The 18,665-nt window shown below is 40.6% G+C and overlaps 1 protein-coding gene across 2 annotated transcripts in view; it reads left to right on the top strand.

Moving 5' to 3' along the window:
* Positions 1-18,665, top strand: part of Gopc (golgi associated PDZ and coiled-coil motif containing) — a 43,648-nt gene that overhangs the window by 12,468 nt on the left and 12,515 nt on the right. Inside the window, exons 2-5 of one of the 2 annotated variants that reach the window (XM_005073292.4) lie at positions 10,546-10,710; positions 12,305-12,328; positions 15,576-15,751; positions 17,244-17,409. In XM_005073292.4, coding sequence (XP_005073349.1) covers positions 10,546-10,710; positions 12,305-12,328; positions 15,576-15,751; positions 17,244-17,409 — 531 coding nt within the window. The remainder of the gene's footprint in view (positions 1-10,545; positions 10,711-12,304; positions 12,329-15,575; positions 15,752-17,243; positions 17,410-18,665) is intronic. The other variant, XM_005073291.4, reaches the window with a different exon arrangement.

Here is an 18,665-nt window from a genome sequence, read left to right as displayed (position 1 = left end):
AAGGCCTTACTGTGTAGCTCTGGCTGTCCTAGAACTCAACTATGTAGACCATGCTAGCCTCAAACTCACCTGCCTCTGCCTCCAGTGCACTGAGATTTAATGCATATGCCGCCATAAAACCTGATGTTCTTTGCCTTTAAAACACCTCTGGGATATTTATTAAGATTGAAGGTTGAAATCAGCTGAGTTGTTTTTGTTTGTTTTGTTTTTAATTGGTCACCCTAAACACAAAAATTTCACAGTTTGTTTATTCACACTCCCTTCCTTCCTTCCTTCCTTCCTTCCTTCCTTCCTTCCTTCCTTCTTCCTTCCTTCCTTCCTTCCCCGCTTATAGATGTGCAGACATCACAGAAAGGGCTCTATGACCCAAATGAACAGTACTAAAAAAGCCTAGGTAGGTAGTCCCCAGTAGTTTCTTGCTTGCTCAGAATAAAAGTTACAACTGAGGAGCTGTTGTCAAATGATGGCTGCGGGAGAGGGAAAGTGGGTTTTCTTCAGGGATTGCTCCCTGAGCACCTACGACCCACACTTCCCATGGATGACCCAGGCACATAGTGGGAGTGCCGAATAGACTCAGAGAACGTAATTAATAATAAAGTGCAAGAAAGGAGCAGACAATCGGAGTGGGCTTGGTTAAAACATACTGTATCAATGTTCAGAACCCTCAGACACACTTACGCACTCAGGTAACGCTCACACCCACATACACAGAGTGGAAGCAGACTGTAGTCTGTCAGTTCACTTTGAACAAAAAAGTAATGACAAGCAAGGAAAACTTACGGTGACAGTTTCTTTAGTGAAATTGTTCTGAATAAAAGACTTGGTATTGTTCCGGGTGGTGGTGGTGCACATATTTAATCACGGCACTCGGGACGCAGAGGCCACCCGGGTCTGTGGTGTGAATTCCGGGACAGCCAGTGCTACATACACATAGAGAAAACCTGTCTTCAGGGGAGAAAGATATCCAGCAGTGAGGTAGAAGATCCTCAGGCTTTTTTTATTGCTAAACTAGCTTCAGGTCTTATTTGGCTGTGTGCCTTGGGTGGGCTGTTTAAATCCTGATTTCCATTTCCTTAACCATAAAAAAAAAAGTGTGCCTAATGCACATGCCTGCCATATGGTAGGTAGATGCTTGTTTTGTGGGAGTGTGACTGTTGTCAGTGCACTGCCTATATACTGTAGAGATGGAAGCATACTTTTCCTCCGGTTCCTGCTTGATGATCATACGTCTCAGTACTGCCCTGGCCATCAAAATTGGATGCAGGAATACAAATTGACCACTGACCACCTAGGTGGTCTTAGAAAGTATGCAGCTTTGATTGCATTACCTAAATATTGTCATAATCATAGTCATCATAGTCTTTGTGTTCTTGAAGGTCTTTTTCTGTAGTTCTGCCATGTTGTAGAGTGACCATTGAATAACAAGGAGAAATTTTAATTTGCTACCTAAAGTTTTACCCTTGACTAAATTTTCTTTAGCAGAATGCTTACATTTTAAGCAAGAAAGGGGTCTACTATATATTACAGAATTTAGAGTAAATCTAAAAGAGTCTTATTCCCTGGATATAAAATAGATTTTGATACCTGCATCTTATTTTATGTGTATGGGTGTTTTGTCTGCTTGTATGTCTATGAACCACGCATGCATGCCTGGTGCCTGTGAAGGCCAGAAGAGATCATCGGATCCCCTGCTACTGGAGTTACAGACAGTTGTGAGTCACCATGTGGGTACTAGGAATTGAATCTGGGTCCTCTAAAAGAGCTGCCAGTGCTCTTAATCACTTAGCCATCTCTCTAGCCCCAATATTTATTTTTGTGTTGAGCAAACTAAGAGGAAATTGCTTCATTTTATTGAACCTGTGTAATACACCACATTCAAATTGAAGACCTCTTCACAACTCCATTTTTCTTGTCCTTTTAGGAAATAACTAGATCTAGTTTGCATTTGTATCTTTTTGTTAATGACAGATTTTACATGTATTAATACATCGTGCTATTTGTGGATTAAAAGTAGACATAAGACAACTAGACTATATAAGTCAGCTTATGAAATACACAGCATACTCATATTCTTTCTAGGAAGGCTAAAAACATTTAGTTCCAACTTCCAGTTTACAAGAAATGCAAAGAATGAAATAGTACATTAGATGACATTGCAAAGAAAAAAAATCAAACACAAGTATGAAATGCTACAGCAGGAAAAGAGACCAAAAAATGTTGTAAATTAAGTTGTTGAATTTAGACTTTCTGGGTATGTTGGGCTTAACGCAAGCTACATATATTTCCCAGAGTACATGTATTATGAAAACATTTGTTTTCTTTTTATGATAATTTCAGAGAATTTCTCAAACAGTCTTTATAGTATGCTGAACATGGTCTAGTGGGATGTCATTTTAAATGTTTATGATTTTTTTCTTTGGTGGATAATTGTGTTGAAGATTTATCAAACATGATAGAAACTGTCATTTAGGACTAGTGGTCGAGCGCTTGTCTTAGCACATGCAGGGTCAAGTTTGATCTCCAGTGCTAAAAATCAAAGACAACCTGCTACATACTCTTGTAGAAACAATGGAAATGGAATAATGCCCTATTTTATGTATTATATATGTTTATTATACATAATGATTCAGTCTCTAGGATTATCCCTTTAAGCATTTAAATCATGATGAAATGTATCTCTGGTTTGGCATCACAGTAAACAGTCTAGATCTGGTACAGTAGTTACTAACTAGTGTGATGTAGCCATTGTATGTACTTGAAAAATGGCTAGTTCTGATTTAGATATGCTGTACAGATGTCTACATAATGGACCTAAAGATTTGATATAAAAATGTAATATCTCAGTAAGTGTTACACTGATTATGTTTATGTACATTGTATTAAATAAACTATACTACAGAAATTTATTTCACCCGCCTTTTTACTTGTGTGTATATGTGTGTGTGTGTACACATGTGATATCAGGTAGCCCAAGCTGAGCTTAAATTCACTTTGTAGCTTCTTTTTTTCTTGAGCACTTTTACATTGCATGTGGATGTCAGTTCTCCCCTTCTACCTCCCCTTTGGCCTCCCAGGGTTTGAAATTAGGTTGTAGGGCTTGGTGGCAGACACCTTTACTGAACCATCTCGCTGACCCCTATTTACTAATGTGGTTGTCAGAAATATTTAAATCCAGTGTCTGGCTGTTTCTATGCACAGTGTTAGTCCAAATCACTGATTCTTAACCTGCTTAGTGCTGCAACCCTTTAATGTAGTTTCTCATGTTGTGGTGAACTCCAACCATAATTTTTTTGTTTTTTTTTCGAGACAGGGTTTCTCTGTACTGTTTTGGAAGCTGTCCTGGAACTCGCTCTGTAGACCAGGCTGGCCTCAAACTCCCAGAGATCCGCCTGCCTCTGCCTCCCATGCTGGGATTAAAGGTGTGCACCACCAATGCCTGGCCATAAAATCATTTTTGTTGCTACTTCATAACTAATTTTGCTGCTGTTACGAATTTAATGTAAATCTGCAGGATAATGTGATAGGAGACTCCTGTGAGTCAGACCCACAGGTTGAGAACCACCGGTCTAAACTATCACAGCTTTCCTATTACAATCAGAGTAGGAATGAGAACTTGTGATTTTAGGAAAAGTGTGATGGAAGAACCTTTGTAAAAATGTTTTTTAACGTAGAAGAAGGGAAACTGGAAGGAATCACAAGCAAAACCCAAGGGCAGACTGCTCAACAAAACTAGGTGTGAAGGTATCTTCCCAAATTCTGCAATATGGTGAGTTGAAATAGCAGGACCAGTCCACATCTCAAGGGAAAAATTCCTGTGTGGCAGAAGGGTTTCCAAGGAGCCCAGACATGAGTCACTAGCAAATGCCAAAGGGAGAGACTATCTGTCCTCTTGACTGGAAAACTGAAGCAGACAGGTCACAGAGGCCAGAGAACTGCTTCTGAACAACAGGGAATCCAGATGGGTGTGTGGATGTCTCACTAACAAACATTCAAAATGTCTTGGGGTGTACTTTCAGAATTTTGGACAATTTCAGCCAAAGCTGCTTTTGTGTATGTATGAGGGAAAGAAGGGCCATTCCTTGACCATTTCCATCTTAAAAAAGAAAGGTTTATTATTTGTCTCTTTCTGGATGGGTGGATAGGTGGGCATAAGTCATAGTCTTGCATGTGGAGGTCAGTTCTCATCTTCCGCCTTGTTTTGTTTTTGATTTTGTTTTTAATTGAGATAGGCTCTCACAGTGTATCCAAAGCTGGGCGGGAACTCACTATGTAGATCAGGCTGGTCTTGCATTCAGGGAGATCTGCTGCCTCTGCCTCCCAAGTGCTAGAATTGCCACCACCTTGTTTTGAGGAAATATCTGTCTTGTTCTTTCTGCTGCTGTGTTACATACTTCAGGGTGGCTCTTCCTCTAGCTTCTAGGTGATTCTCCTGTCTCCTCCCATCTCCCTTCAGGAGTTCTGGGATTATGGGAGCATCCTTCCACATCTGGCTTTTTATTAGGGTTCTGAGAATTCAACTCTAGTATCAGATTTCTGCAGCTAGCACTTACACCCAGTCAGCCCCCAGGCCCCCTTTATTTATGAGATAAGTCTCTCATTGGACTTGAAACTTATTGGTTAGGTTAAGCTGGCTGGCAAGTGACCTTCGGGGATCCACTGGTCTCTACCATATCTTCATATATTGCTGGTGGGAGCATACAGTGGTTCTGCTTCAGTGAAGTCGATATGGAAGTCAGCTCAACAGTTCTTTTAAAAGTTAGTCATATTACTATTAATGAGTGGGACTTTTCATGTCTAGGTATACTCAGAAGAACTGAAAACATAAATAGGTGCATGTATGTTTATAAAAGCACTGCTGATGTTAGCTGGACCTTCATAGTGAAATGGCCATCAGATGAACAAAGTATTGATATGTGTTGTTACCACACATGAGCCTTGAAGACAGTATTGTAAATTAAAGAAGCCAGGCACAAATGAGTCCATTTATACAAAGTACCTGGACTAGGTAAATCTGTAGAGAGAAGATGCATGTTAGTGATTATTGCAAGTCTGGCAGAAGTGGAGAACCATAGAGAACTCATTAGTGAACACAGGCTTTTCTTTTGGATGGTTGTAGATACCATAAATTATTATAAAATTATTGGTTTAATGCTATATAAAACCACTGGGGAAAAAATGACTCAAGAATTCACTGTTTAAATGCTAAACCAACTGAATGTGTCAGTTCAGGCCTCTAATCCCAGGACTAAAGAGACTAAGGCAGGACTATTGGGAGTTCATGACTAGCCTGGACTACAGCCAGAAATAGCCTAGTTTTGATTGTGTTTATTTAAATGGACCTAGTATGAGATACCTCTTAATAGAATGACAAAAGTAACTGGGAATCTGAACAAAAGAACAAGTTACTTACAAGGGAAAAATTAGCATTGGACTTCTCAATGTAGCCGCCTCTTGCCTGTGAACCTGTAACAGTAGCCACATCCCCTTGGGAGTGGCTTGAGGGAAGCCTGAGGCATGGTCTTGGTTTTCCACTCTCTTTCTCTTGGGCCAGCCAATCTGATAATCTGATAGAGCAGAGACACATTTCCACAGTTCTTTATTATTATCTGTGTGAGTGTTCCCCCAATAAACACCCATTTGTCATTTATCTTGGGTCTAGTGAAATCTTTGCCTTCATCTCAGTGACGGTGTTTTATCCTGGAGGCCAATAGGGTAGCATATATGAATACTCAAGGAAAGAAAATTTGAGGTAAAGATTTCAAGACACAGTTCACTGTAAAACCCATGCAAGGGTGATCAACTGTATTAGCCATGAAGAAAAAATAAAACCATGAGTGACTGTCATTACATCTTAGTCAGTATAGCTAATGTTGTCAAGTGCCGACAAAGATGTGAAACATAGCTCTCAGGCTTGGTAGGCGTGATAGTGCCTAAAATCCCTTGAGAAAGTGCTGGGCCTTTTCTCCTGAGCTTTAGCACACACGGTTCTGCATCTGGACAGTCAAGAAACCATGGGTCAGTCTTGGGAGGCCCTGCTGGTCAGAGGTTGTAGTCTACCATGGCTTTGCAGCTCTACCTGACCTTGTCTGGAGACTGTCTCTAGACCTGGATGCCTGTCTTCTCTCTAGAGTGACCCTTGAACAGTTCCCTCAAACTTTTCCCCTGCTACCCATATGGTAATTAGGTGATACGATATGCTTTAGCTATTTTGATAGGGCTGTGCCGCTGCTAATCCAGCTAAGTGGTAGGAGAGTGCCACTTCATGCAAATTAGGCGATTTGCCAGCTACTGTCCCCAAACCTGTGTTTCCCCTATACTCTGGAATAAAGCTGAGCCGCCTCACTGAAGCTTCTCCGGGAAGGTTGTTTCCTTCATGCTCACAGGCCATACAAAACTCACCCCTTCGGGTAGATCCCTTCGTCCTTGTGGACTGGTGGCCAACAGACTTGAGGAAAAAGGGGACCTCACAGGTCAAATGTAGGTAAAGCAGTTTTATCTGCTCAACTTTATTCCCTAAATGATACACTATAACAGTAACCTTTACAACCTCTGTCCTAATGCCAATTCTTAAATTCACTGAGTTGTATAGACTTTGAGGCTGGTTAATTTTGGTATGTGATGTTTTTATATATTTGCAATGTTTTTTTTCTTATGATAATAAAGTTTATTTAAAAAGAAAAAAGAATACTATAACAATTATTTCCATAAGTAATCTAGAGGTGATTTGAGGTATATAGAGCACATATATACAAGTATTAGCCATTTTATGTAAGGGATTTGAGAGCATTCATAAACCTTTGCATCTACAAGGAATTGGAATCAATCACAAAACAACTGTTTCCATTCTGTAATCCAAAATTCCCCTCTTAGACACAGTCAAGAAAAGTATACTCAGTATTTAACAAATGACACGTTGTTTATCAATATCATACCTATAGCCGAAGGGAGTACCTGTTGAAAGTAAAGGAAACTGACAAATTGTGTCTTAGTGAAAAAACAATCACATAAAATGAAAATAAAATATAGTATAAGTGAATCTTAAATGCACTCTTGAAACAAAAGACCAGACAGTGAATGTACCCTAGACAGACTGCTCTTTTTTACAAATTGTGTGCTATTTAAATAGATATGCTTACTTTTGCTAATATGTTATTTGTGTATTGCTTTGATACAAGTTATACCTGAATAAAAATGTTACAAAGGAAGGAAGGTCTGGGAATGTAGCTCCGTGGTGGGTAAAGTGTTGCCTGACGTACACCAGGTCCTGGGTTTGATTAGCACCAACGGTGACAGCAACAACAGAATGAGGACTAGTTTATGGAGGTGACTCATCTGTATGAAGCAATGAAAGAAACAGTGTTTTGGTTCCTTTCCATTGCTGTGATAAAATAATATGCAGGAGCCATGCATGCTGACACACGCCTGTAATCTCAGCACTTGAGAGGCAGGGACAGGGACGTATCTGAATCCAAGACCAGCCTAGTCTTCATGTAGTTCCAGCCCAGCCAGGGGACATAGACCCAGTCTTAAAACAGTAGCATCAAACACCCTCGTGGGGTAAAGGCACCTGACACACAAGCCAGCGGAGCCAGCTTTGTTGTGTTCAAGTCACAGTGGAAGAAGAGAGCCAACTGGACAGAGCTGCCCTCTGACCTCCACTGGCCCATACTCCTTGATAGTACTAATAATAAACACAGTAAAAATTCAATTTCTCCTCTGGCAGAAGCAACTTAAGGATCTCTGCTGTGTCACAGTTCACGTTACATACAGTCCATCGTAGTGGGGAAGCCATAGCAGCAGGAGCTGAGACAGCTGGTCACATTGCATCCATAGTCGAGGAGCAGAGACCAGAAATTGCTTGTGTGCACAGGGCTTTGCGAGTTCTGCGTTGTGCTGTGTGGGGTCCTCTACCCAGAGAATGGTTCCATCTACAATTAAGATGGGACCTCCCACACAACTTAACATCAAGATACCACACTCACACATACACACACACCGAAAGGCCCATCTCCCAGGGAATTCTGCTTCTGTCACTTAGCAGTTAACACTAACCGTCACATGTGGCAGTGTTTTTGTCCAGCCACATTTTGATTTGATGTCTTTTCATGCTGTCTTTTTTTCCTCTCCCCCTCGGACCGTCCCTGACCAGTAACTTTCCAAGTCCCAGTCCTACATTGTCTTCTCATGTGACTGTGTTGGGATATCACATCTCTGCTCCTAACCCCAGTGCACTCCTCGGCTTTGCACTTCTGCAGTTCTTGTGGGACGGTCCGTGTTGGTCATATCATGACTTACGCAAAGATCAGCATATCTAAGACTGTCTATCCTTCCCTCTCCTAAGTAAGCGTAATCCTAAAGTGACTGTTTGCATCAGTGGCTGCACTCTGAAAAGCTCCTTGTCCTGTTCTGTTGTTGACCTTATTTTTGAATGTATTGCAGAGTGTTGCTAACACTCTGTTCAATCAACACAATAAAAATCCTCTATTTCCATTTCTCAAATCGCCATGGTAGCAGTGTTGCTACCATAAGTTGATTTTCCTTGGAGCTGTGCTAACTCTCATTTTTTTTAAATGACAGTATGGTTCTCTGGCCTTTTAAGTTAAAAATTAAATCTTCAGATTCTTTTGAGTTGAGTAGGAAAGAAAGGTGCAAGTCTGGCTAATTTGGAAGAACAAACATAAGGGTTCTGTGTGGTGATAAAACAGAGTTATCTGCTGTGCAGAAATGGAAAGCTAATGGAATAGGTAAGCCTCTTGAGGGGCTTCCCTGCAGTTAACTGATGCTTCGGTTCACTGCGATTTCAGCACTTGGCGCTTTTGCACTCAAAATAATTGCTACATGGTGCAAAAGGTAGTTTTCTGACAAAAGAAAAAATACCAAAATAAAAGCCCCACAGCTCCATAAATTGAGATGTGGGCTCCTATATGAGGTCTTGTAACTGAATGTCAGGGTCCCAAAAAGTTGGAAAACAGTGAAAGGTTTCTGAGTTGCAGCAAGCAGAAATTAGTTCAGAGTCAAGCACGTGCCTGTGTTCACTTGCCTGTGTTGCCTCACACAACCTTGTGGCAGCCTTGGTCCTGAGTCCTCGTGCAGTTCATACTGTGCGTGCTGCTGCACCACACGGTGCTGAGGGACATGCCTGAAGCACCTTGACTCAGATGCTGGTTATGATTGACAGTGCTCTTACAGCAGACATAGTTTCCTGTTCTTACAGATATGTACGGCTTACAGAAAACAGACTTAATGTTTGCCCATTATTACTCAGCATGTAAAGCTCAAAGTAGTATATAACTGGATTATGTTGTGTTGGAATGTTGGATCTCAAAAATTGGTATTTGAGTTTCATTAAAAAAAAAAAGGCAGTGGTGGCGTGCATCTTTAATCCCAGCACTTGGGAGGCAGAGGCAGGCAGATCTGTGAGTTCCAGGACATCCAGAGCTGTCACACAGAGAAACCCTGTCTCAAAAAAACAAAAAAGCCACAAAAAGCAAACAAATTGAATAGAATTACTGAGCCAATGAGATGGCTCAGCAGATAAGAAGTGCTTGCTGTATAATCCTCAAAACCTGAGTTCGGATCCTTTGAGCCGATGTAGCGTGTGTACATGACTCAAGACGTGAGGCAAGGACTAGAGAATTCCCTAAAAACCTGAGGGCAGATGACAGCCCGGGATATGCAGCGCAGCAGCAAGCAAGGAGGACCCTCCCTAAGGTGGAAGGTGAGGACCACACCGAGGCTGCCTCTGACCTCCACGTACATGTTGCAGCACTCACACACTGACGTGTACGCATGCAGATCAATGGATGAATACATAAATATTCTGGAGGTTGGAGAGATGCTCTGTGGTTAAGAGCACTTGCTTGCTGACTTTTTAAATGACCAGTTCAGTTCCCTGCACCCGTGTCAGGTGGCTCACAACCATCGGTGACTGCAGCTCCAGGAAATCCAGTACCTTCTCATCTCATCAGGTACCTGCACTTATGTGGCATGTACACATATAGACACACATTAGTAAAAATAATAGCATTTTTAATTGCTAATTTTTTAATGTTAAATGAATTTTGACTTGGGATTAGGAAAAAATATCCAACAACTTCTGCAATAGTCCTAAGCCATATATCTGTATGCAGAACTATAGTCTCTGCATTGACAGTTATCAAATCAGAATATTGGTCGACTCTGAAAAATGTGGAAGGTGCTCTACCAAAGGCTTGGCAAACCTTGTGACATGTTGTCATCTATGAGGTTCACAATTGAGAATCGTGTGATCAAGTTGTAAAAAAAAATTACATTTTAATTATATTTAGCATTTTGTATTGGGCTGCATTCATAGCTGTCCTCAACCACATGTGACCTGTGGGTTACATGTTAGGCATATCTCCTGTGTCTTATAGTATCATATCTTCAGCCCGTTTGTCAGTTTGGATGGCTGTTTTGGTCAGCTAACGGTTGGCTAGTGTTTGTTTTCCTCAAGGGTTGTCTTTTTGCCATTCTTGAGTAACAGAGAAAACGAAGCAGCCTCAATGTTTTCTCTTGCTCTGGCAGGCACAGCTGGTCGATCTGCGATCTGAACTGACAGAGACTCAGGCAGAGAAAGTGGTGCTGGAGAAAGAAGTCCATGATCAGCTCCTACAGTTGCACTCCACACAGCTTCAGCTTCATGCCAAAACCGGTCAAAGTGTTGACTCTGGCACCATTAAGGCAAAACTGGTAAGTGAAGCACGGTGCGCACTTGTGTTTCGGAGGGTGCAAAGATGACGTTTTTAAAACAGTTGCAATTATAAAATGTTGTCTTCATTGTGAGAATTGAAGCAATACAAAGTTTATGTCATCGTATTCACCAGTAGCATATGTGATACTATCAATAGCTACTTGGTAGAATAGAAAATGCTCTATTTTAAAATATTTGTATATTGAAGGGCTATTTATGATTAACCTAAACAAGTTTTAGTTCTACTGTCTGTAGAATTCAGCTGCTGTAGCAAAAGTCCCAAGTAGCATTGAGATTGTTCTCGAATAGTTTTGTTGGTTTTTTTCCTTGGCTAACCCTGAGGCAGGCATCCCAGAACTGATGCAGCCACTCTGTGCATTCTAGGGGCTGAGGTCCTTGTTCTATGGTATTCTACCATTTTTAGCAGATAAGTTCCAGCTTTGAATTTCCTCGAGTATTTGTCTAGGCAGGAACAAGGAACAGCCTAAAGAGGGCCAGAAAAACTCTTCTTGTGTTAGCCTTCATAAAGAACATTCATTCATTAAATTTCCTTTTTGGCCAGTGCCTCGTTGACTTAGCCCTCGCTGTATGTTAGTCTATGTGTCTTGGTAAAGTCAGAGTGCTGATAATACAGAGAAGGGAACAGTGTAGTTAAATACCAGCAAGATTCTTAGCTCTCAGTAGCGTGTAAGCATTTATTCTACAACTGAACATTGTGTCTTGTCTATCTATTGTTGCATTGTGATTTCACTCTAATTAGCCGTAGTGCTCTTAGTCAAAACAGGCTATTTACATAGAAAACAGTATGGCTGGTTTCAATTTAGCCTATGTATTGAGTGCATTCCATGTGCCAGACATTTAGCTAAATTTACAAAGTAAATTAAGTAATTTAAGAAAGGTAAAGCTTGGGAGAGACCGACAGTGAAACAGTGCTGTTGGTGTCCTGAATATAATACGTGTTTAAATTTTACTTAATTACGTTTGACTGGTATGTTGAAATCTATTTCAGCATTTATATTCTCCTAAAGTCCTCATAAACTCAAGGGCTATGGATCTGTGTTAATGGTGTCATTTAACCACCTTAGAAGTCAGACCATAAATTTTTAATTGAGCTATGTGATATTAACGTGAAGAAACATTCATTAGAAGAGTTCCTAAGATTTTTTTTCTTTCTGTTTTTGGCTTGTTTGTTTTGTTTTTTGAGACAGGATTTCTCTGTGTAGTAGCCCCCAGCTGTTCTGGAAGTCACTTTGTGGACTAGGCTGGCCTTGAACTCACAGAGGTAATTCTGACTCTGCCTCCCGAGTGCTGGGACTAAAAGTGTATGCTACAACTGCCCAGCTGGAGTTCCTAAACTTTTAACAGGTGCTGTAGAGGAACAAATAGTGGGCCAGTGGTATTAACTGATTTTAATTTTTAAAATTTTAGGCTGTTATAACTGTTGTTTATAGATTTGCAAATGTGTTTGTGCTAATGAGTTTTACTCAACTGATACTCAACATGTGGAAGTTTTTCTTGTAATGATGATACCACTAGATAAATTCATTTGCTCAATGGTTTTCTAATTACAACACTTTTTTCTTGTATCTGAAGTCTGTCCCCTCTGTGGAGGAGCTGGTAAGTCTGTTGTTTCTCTTGCTTTATGTAATGTGTCATGCTGAAGTGTTCTGGTGTTTTGTGTATTACCCGTTGTCACACTTTGTATTTGAAAACAATGTTAATGCCAGTTTTTCCGTGTTCAGATACCTGAAAAGTTCAGCAGGTGCCCTTCGTGTTTTTCTCTCTGCATGTGGCTAAAGGCTTATCTTTCATTTGTGACTTACAGCCATTATTAGCAGAGCCCATCAATTTCTGACAACCTTTGAATCTTGTAACTTGCTCACACTTGTACTTCAGCGGAAATACCTGTATGAGGGTGTGGAAGATGTATTAACCAGGCCCAGGTTTTACCGCCATCAAGTATCTGTCTGAGCTCGTTCCCATTAAGAGAGTGTGCATGTCAATTCCTTCATCCACTGCATGTGTTAGACCTTTTAGCAGGTTTGGAAATGACTGTGTAGCCTTTAAAGCATTGCATTTTAAATGTTTTATCAGAAATTATTTTAGACAGTAACAGTATGTGAATCCTTTGTGACTTTACCACTTCTGAAAATTCACTTTTTGCAAGTATAAAACTTGGAACAAACTTCATGCTTATTACCCAGTATAAAAAGGTTAACCAGGAAACAGATTTACAAATCATCTTTAGATCTTAAAGTAATTCTCTTCAGTTTCCTTAATCACATTCTTGTTTACATATTTTTTAAATGACAGACTGTTCCTGAATTCACAGAGGTCTGCCTGCCTCTGCCCTGCAGACACTAGGGCTAAAGGTGTGTGCATCTCTGTGGCTGGCTGGCTTGCTTACATGTCTTAATTTCAAGTCTCAGACACTGTCAGATTCTATAGGAATTTTAATTATTAAAAGAAAGTGGTAGCCACTTAAGCATCTAACATTCATTAGTGTAGTGCAACTCGCTCATTAAGGTCATTGAAAGGAGATAATCCTTGTAGTAATGAATGAAACTCAGTGAGTGTGGCTAGCGTGGATAGCGCCCCAGGGTCAGTTCCCAGCACCACACAAAATCAGGTGGCACCACCAGCCTGGGTTACGGGATGAAACTATCTCAGAAGAGAAAGAAAGGTGAGGAGGACAGGAGGGAGGGAGATTAGTAATTCCAAAGTTGCTATAAAAAGAGTCTATATTAGTAGCTTCCCACACCCCTTTTAATAATGTCTAGAAATTGTGGGTGGATTTAAATTTAAAAAAATGTGGGTGGACATGTGTGTGCATGTTTGCAAAAGCTGAAAAAAAACCTGCTTATTTTCCTTCTGTTTATCACTTATATAATAAATATCTATTGTTTACCTTCTCAATATCTAGAATAAAAGGAAAAATAACTACTTAGTTGTTGCCTATAACATAGAATAACACATTTGCCAGTTCCTCAGCAGAAATAGTTTTTCCTTGTGAGAAGCAAAGTATTCTTAAAGGGAACATAATGGTGAGTTGAGTCATGTCCGCTGTATCTCATGAACAAGCATAACCATATTTTCTTAGGCTCTGTGAACTTCTGTAAGTCAGCAAGAGTAGCTCTGATTAGGATAAATGCCAGTGTGGAGTGTTTGGGCAGTTTTGACTCAGAACTAATACCTCTGGCTCCTCTGATCAACTGTCAGGAGAGGTGTGTTTGGCCACACACATAGTGAGCATCTGATTTGGAATTTGCCTTTCTTTGGGCAGGATTTGTACTTCCCATTTTGCATTCTGCTTTGACTTGAAGCCTCCCTTTTTATACTTGGATCCTGATCCTATGGTCTGTGAGTATAAACACTGTATAAACTCAGGGAAAAGTGAACATTAATTTATATATATATATTTACAGTAAAAATTTAGCCAAACAATGTTGGGATCTTTAATCCCAGCACCCAGGAGGGAGAAACAGGCAGATCTCTGAGTTTGAGGCCATCCTGGTCTACAGAGTGAGTTCCAGGGCAGCCAGGGCTACACAGAGAAACAGTGTCTCAGCAAAACAAAAGCGTCATGGTGATGGTTTTGGAATTATGTCCTCTAATACCTGTAGATTCACATAGAAGACTGAAGATGGCTTCTTGTATGAGACCTGAAAATGGATGACTATTTTACTTCATAGAAGCCAAAGGGAAGAAGTTGTTTTCCCTAGAAAGATCACTCTGTGATCTGCTGTAAGTTACAGATACATGAACGAGATCCAGAGATTAAGACCACTCCACACATAGCCATTCTTCCTACAGAATTTTGAGTGTGTGCTCTAACATAGTAACTACAGGCTCACCATGCATGGTTATATGGTGGTTTCTGAAAGTTTAGAGTGGAACAGTGAGATGGTCCAGTGTGTAAAAGCTACTAGCCTGGAACTGTGTGTAGCCAAGGGTGACTGGGAACCCAGGGTCCTTCCACTCCAACCCCCCTGAGTCTTGCAGTGGTGAGCTCTTGTGGGTGGCTGATTATTTTTCTATTAGTCTAGTTTCTTCAGTCATGGTTAGAGAGTAAGTAGACTCAGTGTCTTGCTTAAAGAAAACTGCTCTTGCTTCTCGTAAAGTCAGGGTGCATCATGGCATGCACTCATCCGAAAGAAGGGCCAAGACATTGTGTTCCTGGTTTTAAAAGGAGAAAATCCAGCCAGGAATTGTTTTATGTATACCTAATCCCAGCACTTGAGAGATGGATGAAGGGTTTCAGGTTTGGGGCTAGCCTGGGCTACATAGTGAGTTCCAGGCCAGCCTGAGTTATCTATCAAGACTTTATCTTAAAAAAACAAAGTAAGAGTCATCATCTAAAGAGATGGCTCATCAGTTAAGAGCATTTGCTGAGCCGGGCGTTGGTGGAGCACACCTTTAACCCCAGCACTTGGGAGGCAGAGGCAGGCAGATCTCTGTGAATTTGAGGCCAGCCTGGTCTACAGAGCAAGTTCCAGGACAGCCAGAGCTGTTACACAGAGAAACCCTTTCTCGAAAAACAAACAGAAAGAGCACTTGCTGTTCTTCTAGAGGACCCAGCACCCCCATCAGCCTGCTTTCAACCACCAAGAACTGCAGCTCCAAGGGATCTGATCCCTTCTCTTGACCTCCATGGTCAGCTCACATATGTGTGGTACACACACTGAAAATAAATATAAAAACAAAAGAACTAGAGATTCAGCCTCTGTGTTCCAATCCAATTCCCCGTGTTTTCATAGTTTGTATTATATGCTGAGCTTGTGTGTGTGTTTTTAAGGAGAACTGTCTCCTGGCTGTAAAATCATAAAGACAATGTTATAAAATTATGTTTTTAAAATCACAATAGGAAAGAGAGCTTGAAGCAAATAAAACAGAAAAAGTCAAAGAAGCTCAACTTGAAGCTGAGGTGAAGCTGCTAAGGAAGGAAAACGAGGCCCTCCGAAGGCACATAGCTGTTCTCCAGGCCGAAGTCTATGGGGCGAGACTGGCTGCCAAGTACTTGGATAAGGAGCTGGCGGGCAGGTGTGTAAAAATGGCTCTGCTTGTGTTCTTAGGTGGCGAGCGGTTGACTCATCTCCTATGAATGAACGATTTTACCCTCAGTCATTTTTATGTGTAACTATAGGATAGCAGTGTTGAATTAATATTGGCAGCATTATGTATTTCAGATTGACTTATCCACACTAAGTAAGCATAGCTTACAGATACAGACTGATGCTAACTTATTGTGAGATGCCTGTAACTCTGCAGAGCAACAACTTTCAGTTATCTCCTGCCTTGACTCTGCAACAGGCAGTGCTCTTATGGTCAGCAGGAAGGAATCCCTGGGCCCTTTACAGCTGATCTTTCTGGACCCTCAAATATATTTGAGAATAAAAGTAATTTTATTATAAAGTTAGTTATGTTGGCTTTAATATTGTTAGGGGGATTGGATTAGTTGCAAAGTTCAGTGACCTACTAGTATCAAAACATTTTATACTCGTTTTAATATTCTATTACAAACTGAGATGCAGCAAAGTTTTTTAAAATTATTTTTAGATTTTTAAATTTTGTGTGTATGAGTGTTTTACATGCATGTTGTATGTACACCATGTATATCAGAGGTCAGAAGAGGGGGTCAGAGCCCCTGGAGTAAGAGCTACAGATGTTGTGAGTCACCATATGGGTGTGGGAACTGAACCTGGTGCTCTTCAAGAGCGCCCAGTGCTCTTAACCACTGAGCCGTCTCCCCAGCCCAGAAGAAAATAATGGTTATCATTTTGAAATACAGATTTTCTAATGACTTTGTAAAACTAAACTGTCATTAAAAGAAATGTTCTTATATGGTCCATGTCATCTAACTGCTTCTATTTAATAGTATGCTCAGCTCACTTATACAAGAAATAAAACATGTAGCCATTAATCTCAAAAAATGGTTTCTTAGATATATTTAAGTATATAATTAAAGGAGTTCTTATTTCTTTAATTTTTTGTTGTTTTATTTTGTTTTTAGAGACAGGATTTCTCTGTGTAGTTTTTCGAGGCTGTCCTGGCACTAGCTCTGTAGACCAGGATGGCCTGGAACTCACAGAGATCCACCCGCCTCTGCCTCCCAAGTGCTGGGATCAAAGGCGTGCGCCACCACCACCCGGCTTAAAATTTTTTAAAACTGGCTTTCCCTTAAAGATACCTGTCCCTAGACTATGCACACCCCCATGGAGGGCCTCACCCTCCCTGGGGAAATGAGGGGATAACGGGGGGGGGCTCGGGAGGAAGGGAGGGAATGGGAGAGGGACCTGGAACTGACTTGTGAAGCAACCTTGTTTCTTATCTAAATTTAAACTGGAAAATAAAATTAAAAAAAAAAAAAGATACCTGTCCCTTTCAGTTTACCTGTACAAACTGAGAGACACTGGAAAACACCTGGGTATTAGTTTTATTATCAACTGAAATGTATACAACAACTACTTAAATTAATAATTCTTCTCAATTAATTTAAATATAATAAAAATTACTCTCTTTTTCCCATGTGAAGGGTCCAACAAATCCAGTTACTAGGACGAGATATGAAGGGACCTGCTCACGATAAGCTCTGGAACCAGTTAGAAGCAGAAATACATTTGCATCGCCACAAAACCGTCATCAGGGCCTGCAGAGGACGCAATGACTTGAAGCGACCCATGCAAGCTCCCCCAGGCCACGTATGTTCCTGCTTCCCACTCAGCTTCTTGGTTTGATTGCTAGTCCTTATTCTTCCTTTCCTTCTACTAGTGTGTGAAACCTTGACTTAAGGGCTCAGCTTATTTGAAATAGTTACTTATTTAAAAGGTGCAATTACCCAAAGGAATTTTGGTCATTTTTCTGACTTAATGTTCCAAGAGTGGTGCTTCTGCAGACAATAAGTCCTGTCTAGCAAACACAAATTGCTTGTACTTTGGATCATATTTCAGATTTTTTTCTGTATCATGATTGGGCATGCTTAAGTTTATTATAAACTTAACTGTGATAAGTTGTATTTGGGAGAGGTTTTCAAGGGACTTTTTGGAACCTACATCCAAACATAGATTCTGAAATGCCATTTACATTTATTTGGTCTTCAATTAGATGGAATTTGAAATCTGCACCCAGTTTTCTGCTTCTGTAGCCATCATTGTACAGGAGCATTCTAATTTATTAGATAATACAGACCTTAACTGTAACAATTTAGTATATAGGATCAGGCATCATGGTACTTGTCTTTAATCCCAGAACTTGAGAGGCAGTAGTAGGTGGATCTCTGTGAGTTTGGGGCCAGCCTGGTCTACATAGTTTGTTGTAGTACACCCAGGACTACATAGTGAAACATGTCTCACACAGACAAGCTACTATATGAAGCAGACTTTTCCACAGTGTTTCACATATTTCAGTGCCATATGAATGTGGCCTTTGTGTTAGTTACTGTAGTTGGTTTTGTTTTTTGGTGTTTGCTCTTTGGAGGCCCACTAGCCAGCTCTCAAATGAATATGAATACATGGAGACTTTCTTACTCATGAATGCCCGACCTTAGCTTGGCTTGTTTCTAGCCAGCTTTTGTAACTTAAGTTATCCCATTTCTCTTTAACTCATTTTGCCTTTGGCTTTTTACCTTTTTTATTCTATATATCTTTCTTTCCTTCCTACTTCATAACTGTGACTGGGCGACTGGTCCCTAGCATCCTTCTCTTCTTCTCTTTTTCTCACTCACAGGCGGGCGGGCAGGCATGACACTGGAGCAGTGACTAAGAACTCACATCCTGATCTGCATGCAGCAAGCAGAGAGAGACAAGACCACACCTCCTAATCCTTCCTTAAAAGTCTGCCCACTAGGAACCAAACATTCAAGTATATGAGCCTTTCTCATTCAAACCACCACAGCCTTAAACTGTAAAACACTCTGTTGCCTCCACAAGAGTTATTTTAAGAAGAATTAATAGCACAT

Source organism: Mesocricetus auratus, unplaced genomic scaffold (genome assembly GCF_017639785.1).
Source record: "Mesocricetus auratus isolate SY011 unplaced genomic scaffold, BCM_Maur_2.0 Super-Scaffold_100018, whole genome shotgun sequence".
In the NCBI taxonomy this organism is placed as follows: Eukaryota; Metazoa; Chordata; class Mammalia; order Rodentia; family Cricetidae; genus Mesocricetus; species Mesocricetus auratus.
This window is presented reverse-complemented; position numbering and strand designations above follow the sequence as displayed.